This window comes from Thamnophis elegans, chromosome 4, assembly GCF_009769535.1.
Source record: "Thamnophis elegans isolate rThaEle1 chromosome 4, rThaEle1.pri, whole genome shotgun sequence".
NCBI lineage: Eukaryota > Metazoa > Chordata > Lepidosauria > Squamata > Colubridae > Thamnophis > Thamnophis elegans.
Window position 1 is genome coordinate 139332962 of NC_045544.1, and position 13057 is coordinate 139346018.

The window sequence follows — 13057 nt, forward strand, 5'->3', positions numbered from 1 at the left end:
GAGGGGCTGCCCCAAAGAACTGTGGAGGGCGGGGTTGTCAACTTGTACTCCAAAGTGCCTGAAGGCAGGACAAGAAGGAATGGGTGGAAACTAATCAAGGAGAGAAGCAACCTAGAACTAAGGAGAAACTTCCCAACAGAGAGGACAATTAATCACTGGAACAGCTTGCCACTAGAAGCTGTGAGCACTCCAACCCTGGAGGTTTTTAAGAAGAGACTGGACAGCCGTTTGTCTGAAACAGTAGAGGGTCTCCTGCTTGAGGAAGGGGTTGGACTAGAAGACCTCCAAGGTCCGTCCCGAGTCCCAAATCTGTTATTCTGCTAAACTCAAAATAAGCTCTGTTGAATTACTATTGTTCTTTGAAAATAAGAACAAAAATTCAAATAAGTTTGTGGCCTTCAAATGGACCAATGTTTCCAGAGAAAAGTACAGGTAAGCCTTGAGTTACGACCATAATTGGGAGCAGGATTTCTGCTGCTAAGGAAGACCGTTATTAAATGAATCAGGCTGTCACTAATGAATCTGAGAAAAGTAAAGATGGCTGCAGCGCGCCAGCTCCGTTTCAAAGTTGACCCATGCCTGGTTCTTAAGTGAATCACTGCAGTTAAGTGAATAGCAGGTAGCCCTCAACTTACGACCATTCATTTAGTGACGAAAGTTACCACGGCACTGAACAAAGTAACTTACGACCGTTTTTTACATTTACGACCATTGCCAAATCCCCATGGTCACGGAATCAAAATTCAAAGGCTTGGCAACCGACTCGTACTTACGACGGTTGCAGTGATGTGGGGGTGTGATCACCATGGGAAAGCCAGATTCAATTAATGATGGTGTAACTAACTTAATAACTGCAGTGATTCCCTTAGCAACTGTAGCAAGAAAGGTAATAAAACAGAGCAAAACTATTTTTCTCAGAGATGGAAATTTTGGCTAAGTTGTGATCATACGTTGAGGACTAGCTGTACATGGTCGCTAAACGAATCCAGCTTCCTCCATTTTATTTGCTTGTAGGAACTTGGCTGGGAAGGTCCCTGGGATGATGGAACAACTGGGGCAGGAAAGGTCGTAAAACTGTGTTTCACACTTATGGCCTGTGGTCACGTGGTTGAAATTCAGTCAAAACTGGTTCATATTTATGACGTCTGCAGTATGACAAGCAAAGTCAACAGGGGAACCAAGATTCACTTAACAACCAGGGGACTAACTTAACAACCGCAACGATTCATTTAACAACAAGGAAGGTCGTGAAATGAGGCGACTCAGTTAACAACTGTCTCGCTTGGCAATGGAAGGGTTGGGCTCCATTGTGGTCGTAGGTTGAGGACTACCTGTAAGGGGGGGGAAGAAACCCCAGGAGGCTTAAGGAGGCGTGGCCTCACCGTTCCTTCTTTCTTGGTAGGTCGGTAGTAGGCCGCGACTGTGAGGATGAGGATATGCACCGTGTAGATGAAGAAGTTGAAGTAGAAGAGATGTTTCACAAACCGGTCCCACTTATCCTGCAGGAGCTGGTTGAGCGGTTCCACCAGGAGCATTTCGTGGCGATTCTAGGAAGAGGAGACACCCCCCGCTCCCCGAGGGTTTATTTTATATTTATTTATCTGTTTATTTGCATCCCACTTTTACTCTTTTTAGAAATAACTGAAGGAGGTGAACATACCCCATACACTTTTCTCTTCCTTGTTGCCCCATCACAACAACCCTATGAGGTAGGCTAGGCTGAGAGTGAGTGACTAAATCAATCTCAATCTAACCCTAATCCTAACCCTTAATCTAAATCAATCTCAATGTCAATTCAAAATCTAACATCTGACATCTCAATCTCAATCTAGAATCTCAGTCTAACCCTAACCCTACATCTAAATCAATTTCAATCTCAATCTAACATCTAACATCTCAATCTAAACCTAAACGTAAAATTAAAATTTTAAAAATGTATATTTTAAAAGCTAAAATCTAACACCTCAATCTCAATCTAAGATCTCAATCTAACATCATCTAACATCTCAATCTAAACCTAAAACTAAAATTATTTTTAAAAAAATATATTTTAAAAACTAAAATCTAACATCTCAATCTAAAATCTCAATCTAAAATCTAACATCTCAATCTCAATCTAAAATCTCAATCTAAAATCTCAATGTAAACCTAAACCTAAAATTATTTTAAAAATTTTACATTTCAAAATCTAACATCTCAATCTCAATCTAAAATCTCAATCTAACCCTAACCCTAAATCTAAATCAATCTCGATCTCCACCTAAAATCTAAAATCTAACATCTCAATCTCAATCTAAAATCTCAGTCTAACCCTAACTCTAACTCTAACTCTAACCCTAACCTTAATCCTAACCCTAACCCCAAATCTAAATCTAAATCTAAATCTAAATCAATCTCTATCTAAAATCTAACATCTAACATCGCAATCTCAATCTCATATCTCAATCTAACCCTAACCCTAACCCTAACCCTAACCCCAAATCTAAATCTAAATCTACATCTACATCTAAATCTAAATCAATCTCTATCTAAAATCTAACATCTAACATCTCAATCTCGAATCTCAATCTAACCCTAACCCTAACCCCAAATCTAAATCTAAATCTAAATCAATCTCTATCTAAAATCTAACATCTAACATCTCAATCTCAAATCTCAATCTAAACCTACCAGTAAATTTAAAATTATTTTTAAATTTTTAAATTTTTAAATCTAACATCTAACATCTCAATCTTAATCTAAACCTAAACCTAAATCTAAAATTATTTTAAAATTTTTTTTAATCTAAAATCATCTAAAATCTACAATCTACAATCTAAAATCCACAATCTAAAATCTCTAAATCGCAGTCCTAGCGCCTGGGGAGCAATGCGCAGTGGAGGAAACCCCCTCCTCTCCAACCCACCGGGGTCTCACTGCTGTAAGCGATGATCTCCAAGACGGAGTTCTTCTCACAGGTGTCGATGCTGGAGAGGTCGTAAAGCGAGGAGTGGACGGGTCCGTAGGCCCACTCGGTGAATTTCCGAGAGAGGTGACGGCATTCTGGCTCCTTCATCTCCCGCCGAAGGATGTAAGCGAAGACCTGGGGCCGAATGGAAGATGGGCAGGATGCTGGAGCATTTTATTTATTTATTTATTAAATCTACAGGTTCAAAGTTCAAACGGCACTGAAAAAATGTGACCTATGGCTGTTTTTCCACACTTACGACCATTGCGGCATTCCCCGTGGTCATGTGATCAAAGTTCAGAGGCTTGGCAACTGGCATGTACTTATGACAGTTGCAGTGTCCTGGGGTCACATGACCTCCTTCTGCAAACTTCTGACCAGCAAAATCCATGGGGAAGCCAGATTCACTTAATAACCGTGTTAGTAACTGAACAACTGCAGTGTTTTACTTAACAACTGTCGCAAAATGGAGGGGAAACTTAACAAATGTCTCACTTAGCAACCAAAAGCAAATTGTGGTCATAAGTCGAGACCACCTGTATAGATAGTTCTACTGGGCAAAAACACCCCTTGTATAAAATGGATTTGTTTAACAACCAGCACATTCTTTTGATCAACAATCCAGCGTTTGTTTACCGTCTTTGGCACTTGCTTAATGACTGCGGCAAAAAAACCTCATAAAATCAAGCACAGTCACGCCACGACCCACTGAATGACTGCCACAACCCACAAATAATTCTCACTACAGTTGTAAGTTAAGGACAATTTCAGAAAAGAGGATTGCAACATTTCTAGGATTTTATGCTTTCGTTCGGGTCGCAGCACTGACCACGGGGGTGGACTAGATGTTCTCCCAAACTCCTTCCTGTCATTCTAGGATTTTATGCTTTTATTTGGATTTGAGGCCGCGGTAGCGGGCTGGACTAAATGATCTCCCCAACCCCTTCCAACCTGCACTTACAACCAGAGTTGAGCCCAGAATTTCTGTTGCTAAGAGAGCTTTGTCCCATTTGATGGCCCTTCTAACCACTGTTGTTGTTAAGTGAATCAGTGTGGTTGTTAAGTTAGCAACACCGTTGTTAAGCGAAGCATGCTTCTCCATTGACTTTGGTCGCAAAAGGGGATCGCGTGACCCACTAGGACGCTGCGACTGTTGTAAACATGAGTCGGAAGGGGCTGAATTTTGTTCCCGCGACCATGGGGAACGCGGCAACGGTCGTAAGTGACCGTAATTCGCTTGTCAGGCCTGCAGCCATCTTTTCTTTTGGGTCTTTGGCCTGCCACACTTTCTATTATTCTACTCTGCATTTTCTATGGTGGGAAAATGGGAGGTGGGGATTGTATGGAGTTAGATGATAGGTAGCCATAACAACATTCTTTCTAGAAAGCCAAGGTCATCCTTTGTCTTTGCACCTCTGCACCTGACCGGAACTGGATGGGTGAAACTGCCAGCATGGCAGTAGGAGATTTAATTTTGGATGCTATTTGGAATCCTGGCATCGCTTTTTTCAGTGCCATGGCAACTTCAAAACGGTCGCTAAGTGAATAGGCCATAAGTCGAAGACTACCTGTATTTTCCCCGTCTTGGCGGCCAGAGTGAGCGGGGTCAGCCCTCTGCGGTTGGCAACTTCCTCCAGACGGAGGGTGGGGTTGATACTCGCCCCCAGGATGAGCACGTCGTTGTACATCTTGGTGACAAATTTGGTGTTGTCGTCGGTGTCGTCGGCGATCTCCACCAGGGCGTGGAGGACGGTGTTGCCCATCGAGTCCTGCTCGGCGATGTTGGCCGGCTGGTAAGGATTCTCCAGCAGGAACTTGACGATGTTCAGCTGGTTGGTGCAGGCGGCGAGAGAGAGGGGCAGCTCTCCTGCAGGCCGAAATCCAACGGGGAGAGAGGCGCGTGAAACGACGGAGGCCCTCCGGCTCGGTTGGAACAGAATGAACATCCCCAGGTAGTTACTCGACATACGACCACGACAGAGCCCCAGATTTTACGTTGTCAAGAGTCGGACATTGGTTAAGTGGGGCTCGTCCTATTTTATGACCTTTCTCGCCCCGGTTGTTAAGTGAATCTATGCAATTGATAATTGGTTGTTAAATGAATTTGGTTTCCCTCGTTCACTTGCCTTTTTGGAAGGTTGCAGAAGGGTATTGCGTGACCCCATGACCGTTGTAAATGTGAGCCAGTTGCCAAGAGTTTCAATTTTGATTATATAATCATGCTACAAAGGTCACAAGTGTGAAACATGGTCATAAGTCGCTTTTTGCCGCTGTAGCTTTGAACCGTCACTGAATGAACTGTTGGAAGTCGAGGATTACCTGTATTTATTCTTTATTTAGTTATAACATTTATAGGATGCGTCTGTCGCTGAAGGCGACTTTAAGGACCCCCCTCCCCCCCCAAAAAAACGAACAAAGAGGAGCCGACGACAAGTAGTTCTCGACTTACAACAGTTCATTTACTGACCATTCGAAGTTACAATAGCAACTGATAAAATCTACAGGTTCAACGTTCAAAGTTTGAAATCCATGCTGGAGCTTGGATTTTATTCATTCATTCATTCATTCATTCATTCATTCATTCATTCATTCATTCATTCATTCATTCAAAGTTAGAACAATGCAAAAAATTACAGGTCCAAAGTTTGAAATCCATGCTGGAGCTTGGATTTTATCTATCTATCTATCTATCTATCTATCTATCTATCTATCTATCTATCTATCTATCTATCTATCTATCATCTATCTATCTATCTATCTATCTATCATCATCTATCCATCCATCCATCCATTCATTCAAAGTTAGAACAATGCAAAAAATTACAGGTCCAAAGTTTGATATCCATGCTGGAGCTTGGATTTATTTCATCTATCCATCCATCCATCCATCCATCCATCCATCCATCCATCCATCCATCCATCCATCTATCCATTCATCCATCCATCGTTAAAACGGCACTGAAAAAGTGACTTATGACTGTTTTTCACACTTACGACCATTGCAGCACACTCACCCCTGGTCATGTGATCAAAATTCGGACACTTGGCAAGTGGCATGTACTTAATGCCGGTTGCATTGCCCCGGGGTGGTGGTCACATGATTCCCCTTTTGCAACCCTCTGACAAGCAAAGTCCATGGGGAAGCCGGATTCGCCTAACGCCCACGTGACTGACTTAACAATAGCGGTGGTTCCCTTAACGACAGTGGAAAGAAAGGTCATAAAACGGGGCAAAATTAACAAATGTTTCTCGCTTAACAACGGAATTTTTTTTGGCTCAGTTGTGGTTGTAAGTTGAGGACTACCTCTACGAGGGGGTTAAACAGATGACAGCTGCTAGTTATAACCATTTTGATGGGTTAAAATGAGAATTGGGAAGAGTAACTTTGTGGAAAGTTGAGGGGGTGCCTCTCCAGTGTGTGTGGGGGTCTCCATAGAACATACAGTATAATTATAGGGCTGGAAGGGACCTCAGAGGTCATCTAGTCCAACCCAACCGCTCCCAACTGCATCAGCTCAGGCTGATTGAGACTAGAAGCATCAATCATAGCCTCTTAAAAGGCAAATTAAGATGTTTTGGGACAAGCAACTGAGGAGAAATTTCCTGACAGTGAGAACAATTAATCAGTGGAACAGAAGTTGCCTCCAGAAGTTGTGAATGCCCCAACACTGGAAGTCTTTAAGAAGATGCTGGATAACCATTTGTCGGAAGTGGTGTAGGGTTTCCTACCTAAGCAGGGGGGTTGGAGGACCTCCAAGGACCCTTCCAACTCTGTTATTCTAAATAAAAACATTTGAAACTTGGCTTCTGATTTTACCGAAATAAAACCCCGGCTTCCCCTTGATCTTCTGGAAGAATTCCCCGTGGGCTCTCGCGTGGACATCTGCGCCGTTCTTCACCAAGAGGTTGACCAGGTACATGTTGCGCCTCTCGATGGCGATGTGAAGGGCCGTCTGACCTGCACAGACAAATCCCATTAGATCAGGACTTCTCAGCGTTGCTAGCTTGAAAATGGGTGGACTTCAAGTCCCAGAATTCCCCAGCCAGAATGGGTGGACTTCAAGTCCCAGAATTCCTCAGCCAGAATGGGTGGACTTCAAGTCCCAGAATTCCTCAGCCAGCATTGGTTAAATTCAAGTCCCAGAATTCCTCAGCCTCCATGGGTGGACTTCAAGTCCCAGAATTCCTCAGCCAGCATTGGTTAAATTCAAGTCCCAGAATCCCTCAGCCAGCATGAGTGGACTTCAAGTCCCAGAATTCCTCAGCCAGCATGGGTGGACTTCAAGTCCCAGAATTCCTCAGCCTGCATGGGTGGATTTCAAGTCCCAGAATTCCTCAGCCAGTTAACCAATATATTAATTATAACAACTAACAATGGAATGATAAGGATAAGGGATACAGTTAATGATACATATATGTACTACCATAACAAAAGGAATGTGGACACAAATTGTAAACAGTGATTTGATTGGGGGGGGGGAAGGGCTTAGAAATTTTGTCAACTAAGTTTTGTTTAGAATGTGTTATAAAAGTTTAAGGCTCTTGGATGACTGTGTAATAATTAATGAAATGCCATTAGGTGGTTGTGTTTTTTAACTATGGATTATTCTAGGCAAAAGGACCCTAAAACAATTTCAGTTAAATGAGAACTAGGATATGTTGAAAGTAAGACTCATCAAGAACTTTGACATTTGATATGAATGTGAGTAATGACTGTGGAAGAGAGGCTAATTGTAACCAATTGACACACTTTCTACAAGATGTAATGTAAGATGATTATTTTTTGTGTGTGTTTAATAAAAATAAAAAAAAAATTGTAAAAAAAAAGAGAAAAGGGGAAAACTTGCTTTCTGATTTCAAAACACGGCCGAAATGTGTCAGGTAGAGAGGCTGGGTGATGTCAGGGCTGCTGCAGAAGTAGATTCCAGGTAGTCCTCGGTTTACGACCAATCACTTAATGGGAATCTACCTGGGGGTATTTACGATCCAGATTCAAAGTTTCAATGGCCGGCGCCTGGTTTATAGAAGCCCATGGTTATGTGACTACAATTGATTAATTTTTTCCAAAATTAGAAGTTTCTTGTTTTAATTGGATCCAAACCGATTGGCATAACAACCTGTGGTTTTTGTTTAATGGCTGCCACAAAAACCAGCCAAGTGGCGGCCCGAGTTACGACCATTACGATTTATGATTGTAATTATGTGTATCCTTTGAAGGCTATCTCTGAGTGATGCGGTGGCCTAGAGGTGGTGCTCTCGCCTCACAATCAGGAAGTTGTGAGTTCAATCCTAGGTGGAGGCAGATATTTCTCTCTCTCTCTCTGGGCATGATGAGAATATATCTGCCGAACAAAACTCCGCATTGGTGACACGAAAGGCATCCGGCCAGGAAACCCTCAGCTCCATTCAGCCGCCCAGACTCCACCCCGCAAGGGATTTTGAGCTCATTAAATGAAGATGATTTGAAGGCTAGCTCTGCTGCACTGATCTAGGGGGTTGGACTTGATGACCTCTGAGGTCACCGTCTACCCTTCCAGGCTACATCTCCCGAAAACCCTGAGGAGGAACGCCTCTCCTCGGTTGCGCCTTTTTACCCTTGTAGTAGCCGTCTGTGTATCCGGCGTTGACAAACTCCTTCAGGTTCTCCGTCTTCTCCGCGATCTCCAGCAGGAGAGGAATGGTGTCGTTGCGGCCGTTGTGAAGATTGAGCATGGCCTTCAGCAGGCACGTCTTGCCCGTGTCGGGCTCTGCGAATCGAGACACGGAATTGAGTCAAGATGGTGACACCCGACAAGACAACGCAGACCCAAAAGTGCTTTTTTTTAAATATCAGGAGGCAACTGGACTTCCTTGCTTTTTTTCTTTTGAAGACGTTTCTCTTCTCATCTAAGAAGCTTCTTCAGCTCTGACTGGATGGTGAGGAATGGAAGGCTTGATACTCCTTCCAGACAGCTGGCCCAGGTTTCTCCCCAACCTCCTATTTAGCTCTCATTGTTCTGACCGAGGCTCCCCAAGAGCCTGAATTAAACCCCTCGTCCTGACAAAAAACCCTTTGATTCATTGACTCTGAATTCTGCTCCTTCACATCCAGCAAAGTCTTTCCAGGGAGGATTTACAGTCACAGACCTCATCTGGCTTGGAGAGCTGCCAGGCTGGTCTCTGCAGAACTTGGCAAGGAGCCTCGGAGAGTCACGAACCAATGAAGTGAACTAATGGTCTCCTGCAAACTCCACTCCCCTGGCGCTCCCTCTTTTATTCCCTCTGGGAGGGGCCATTCACCATCCACCTGTGGCCTCTCTCCCAAGTCGACCCCTGTTCTTTAGCTCTTCCCTTTGTCTGGCAACTGCGCATGTGCACACTGGGAACAGGCTCCAGCTGTTCTTCTGCCCCACTGATCTCCGACTCTGAAGGCAGCTGATAACTGTCAGACGGTCCTGGCCCCCTCTCTGCCTCCCACACGGAGCCCTCATCCGAGCCTCCCCCAGACTCCAGGACTGGCCCATGTTCCCCCCAACCTCCTCACTGTCCAACTCTGCTGCCATCTTTGCTGGCCGCTGGCGGGCCACAACACTCATCAGCTAGCCGTATCCTTCTGGGATTCAAACCTGGGCTGCTTGCATATTAGGTAGATGTATTAACCTTTAAGCCACAGGTTCTCCTTGTTTTGTTGGCTATACCAGGGGAGAGATTAAATGGGTTTTTTTTCCCCTGTGAGATCGGTCTATCAGGGTAACCTGGTCTACGCAATTATGGGATGGAGCATACTGCTTTTGCTGATTTATTTATTTAGAAATTTTATTTTGCCATCATTTGCATCCTTTTATTTTTTTTTATTTCCAAAAGTTTATTTTTTATTTTTTAACACACATCAGGAGTGTCTGCAAGGAGCATCAATCCTTCCCTTCCCCACCATCCAGTCAGAACTGAAGAAGCTTCTTGGGTGAGAAGCGAAACGTCTTCCAAAGAAATATAACTAAGAAAATCCAGTTGACTCCTGAAAAAAGCACCTTTGGGACAACTGTGGCTTGGATGACGGAGAATCTCTACAGACTTTTAGCTACGCAATTTGGGATGAAGACCCTTGGAATGGTTGTGGGAGTAGGAATGGATCCCCTTTTGCGATCTTCTGACAAACCAAGTCCATGGGGAAGCCAGATTCACTTAGCGTCCATGTGACTAACTTAACAACCGCAGCGATTCCCTTAACAACAAAGGCAAGAAATTTGGGCCAACTCGCTTAACAATGGTCTCACTTAGCAACAGAAATTTTGGGGCTCAGTTGCGGTTGTAAGTCGAAGACTACTTGTGATTGCTAAATCCAACCTGGATCTTTCTGGGGAATGTTGTCTTCACAAGATATCACTTTGTTCATTGCAGAAAAGAGCAACAAAGATTTTCAGGGGACTGGAGGCTAATACATACGATGGATGGTTGCAGGAACTGGGCACGGCTAATCTAGGGAAGAGAAGGACCAGGGGAGACAGGAGAGCATCTTCCAATATTTGAGGGGCTGCCCCAGAGAGGAGGGGGCCAAGCTATTCTCCAAAGCCCCCTGAAGGTCAGACAAAGAATAATGGAATGGAAACTGACCAAGGAGAGATTCAACCTGGAAATAAGGAGGGATTTTCAGACATTGAGAACAATCAACCCATGGACACAGAAGTTGCCTTCGGAAGTTGTGGGAGCTTCATCCCTGGAGGCTTTCAAGAAGAGACTGTCAGAAATGGAACAGGGTCTCCTGTTTGGGTGGGGGGTTGGACTAGATGATCCACAAGGTCCCTTCCAACTCTTGTTATTCTGATATGTGCACCCCTGTGGTTCTCTCACTCACCTTTAAACTCTGCATCAGTCAGGTTTTTTAGCGATTCCAGCAGGTAGATCAGCAAATCGTCCAGCTGGCTGGGATCGCCTTGTGCGACAGCATCAAAGAGACTCCTCCGGTCGTATATCTTGAAAGCTTTCGCGGCGCAGACCCCGATGGATGCGGTGGACAGTAGCCTGTCAAAGGGACGAAGAAGGGGTGAGATTTGCTGAAGTGTTTTTGCTGAAGTGTTTGTTTAGCAGGACAACCTGATCTATCCAACTACGGGACGGGAGTATACTGCTTCTGCTTTCGGTTTTCAACCCCGATCCATGGGCCTTCGCAGGCAATCGCTTCCGCGACAAACTATTTTTGGTGTTGAATTTACTAAGAAATAAAGGGGGGCTAGTATAGATCCATTTCGAGCTATTTAGCTCTCATTGTTCTGAGCGAGGCTTCCCAAGAGCCTGAAGCAAACTCCTTGTCCCGACAAAAAACCCTTTGATTAATTGACTCTGAATTCTGCTCCTTCACATCCAGCAAAGTCTTTCAAGGGAGGATTTACAGTCACAGACCTTATCTGGCTTGGAGAGCTGCCAGGCCGATCTCTGCAGAACTTGGCAAGGAGTCTCAGAGAGTCACCAACCAATGAAGTGAACTAATTGCCTCCTGCAAACTCCACTCCCCTTTCGCTCCTCTTTTATGTCCTCTGGGAGGGGCCATTCACCATCCACCTGTGGCCTTTTTCCCAAGTGGAACTAATTGTCTCCTGCAAACTCCACTCCCCTTTCGCTCCTCTTTTATGTCCTCTGGGAGGGGCCATTCACCATCCACCTGTGGCCTTACTCCCAAGTCGACCCCTGTTCTTTAGCTCTTCCCTTTGTCTGGCAACTGCGTATGCGCACACTGGGAACAGGCTCCAGCTGTTCTTCTGCCCCGCTGATCTCTGACTCTGAAGGCAGCTGATAACTGTCGGATAGCCCTGGCCTCCTCTCTGCCTCCGACACAGAGCCCTCATCCGAGCCTTCCCAGACTCCAAGACTGGCCCATGTTCCCCCCAACCTCCTCACTGTCCAACTCTGCTGCCAGCTTTGCTGGCCGCTGGCGGGCCACAACACTCATCAGCTAGCCGTATCCTTCTGGGATTCAAACTTGGGCTGCTTGCATATTAGGTAGATGTATTAACCTTTAAGCCACAGGTTCTCCTTGTTTTGTTGGCTATACCAGGGGAGAGATTAAATGGGTTTTTTCCTCTGTGAGATCGGTCTATCAAGGTAACCTGGTCTACCCAATTATGGGATGGAGCATACTGCTTTTGCTGATTTATTTATTTAGAAATTTTATTTTGCCATCTACTCGCACATGGCGACGTAAGAGGGCTTAAGGTAAAGGTTCCCCTCGCACATACATGCTAGTCGTTCCCGACTCTAGGGTGCGGTGCTCATCTCCGTTTCAAAGCCGAAGAGCCGGCGCTGTCCGAAGATGTCTCCGTGGTCATGTGGCCGGCATGACTCAATGCCGAAGGCGCATGGAACGCTGTTCCCTTCCCACCAAAGGTGGTTCCTATTTTTTTACTTGCATTTTTTGCCTCCTTTCGAACTGCTAGTTTGGCAGAAGCTGGGACAAGTCACGGGAGCTCCCTCCGTTACGCGACGCTCGGGATTCGAGCCGCCGACCTACTGACCTTTCTGATCGACAAGCTCAGCGCCTTAGCCACTGAGCCACCGCACCCCTATTAGCTTGTAAGTTTATATAGTAGCCACTTACTTGGGACAATGGTTCCCACACCGCCCTCTTTCCAACCTGAAGCTTAACTTGATGATGGGGTTGGAGTCCAGCTGCTCCATATGGTAGAAGGAATCCATGGGGGCCATGTCCTTGTCCCCGTCGCCAATCCCAAATCGTGCCCGTCTGGCAAAGATGCCGTGCTTGGTCCCCTTGTAGCAGCTGTTGGGGGTACCCGTGGCAGAGTCTTCGCCATCCGTGTGATCGTCTGTGGTCTCGGATTCCTCCAGATCCGAGCTACCGAGCTTTCTCATCTTTCCCAGGATGCCCGTCATGACTGCCTACGGAGAAGGATGGACGCCACCCGGAAGCTGCAAAGGAAACACAGTTTGCAAAGGAAGAGTCCTGGGTGGTCTCTGAGCTGCTTTCTTGAAGACGTTTCATGACCCAGCGGGGCAACATCATCGGTGCTAGAAAAGAGTGGGGATTATGGAGAAGGAGCAAGGGGGGAGGAGGAGGGGGAGGGGGAGGAGGAGGGGGAGGAGGAGGAGGAGGAGGAGGAGGAGGAGGAGGAGGAGGAAGAT

The 13057-nt window shown here is 45.4% G+C and overlaps 1 protein-coding gene across 1 annotated transcript in view; it reads right to left on the reverse strand.

The window, feature by feature from the left end:
- The window catches only part of TRPV1 (transient receptor potential cation channel subfamily V member 1), a 28461-nt gene extending 15674 nt beyond the window's left edge, over nt 1-12787 (reverse strand). Inside the window, exons 1-7 of the mRNA XM_032216138.1 lie at nt 12516-12787; nt 10779-10945; nt 8542-8694; nt 6765-6905; nt 4516-4814; nt 2906-3082; nt 1383-1547 (exon numbers count right to left, since the gene is read on the reverse strand). Of these exons, the coding sequence (XP_032072029.1) occupies nt 1383-1547; nt 2906-3082; nt 4516-4814; nt 6765-6905; nt 8542-8694; nt 10779-10945; nt 12516-12787 (1374 nt within the window). The remainder of the gene's footprint in view (nt 1-1382; nt 1548-2905; nt 3083-4515; nt 4815-6764; nt 6906-8541; nt 8695-10778; nt 10946-12515) is intronic.
- Between the last annotated feature and the right edge of the window lie 270 nt (nt 12788-13057).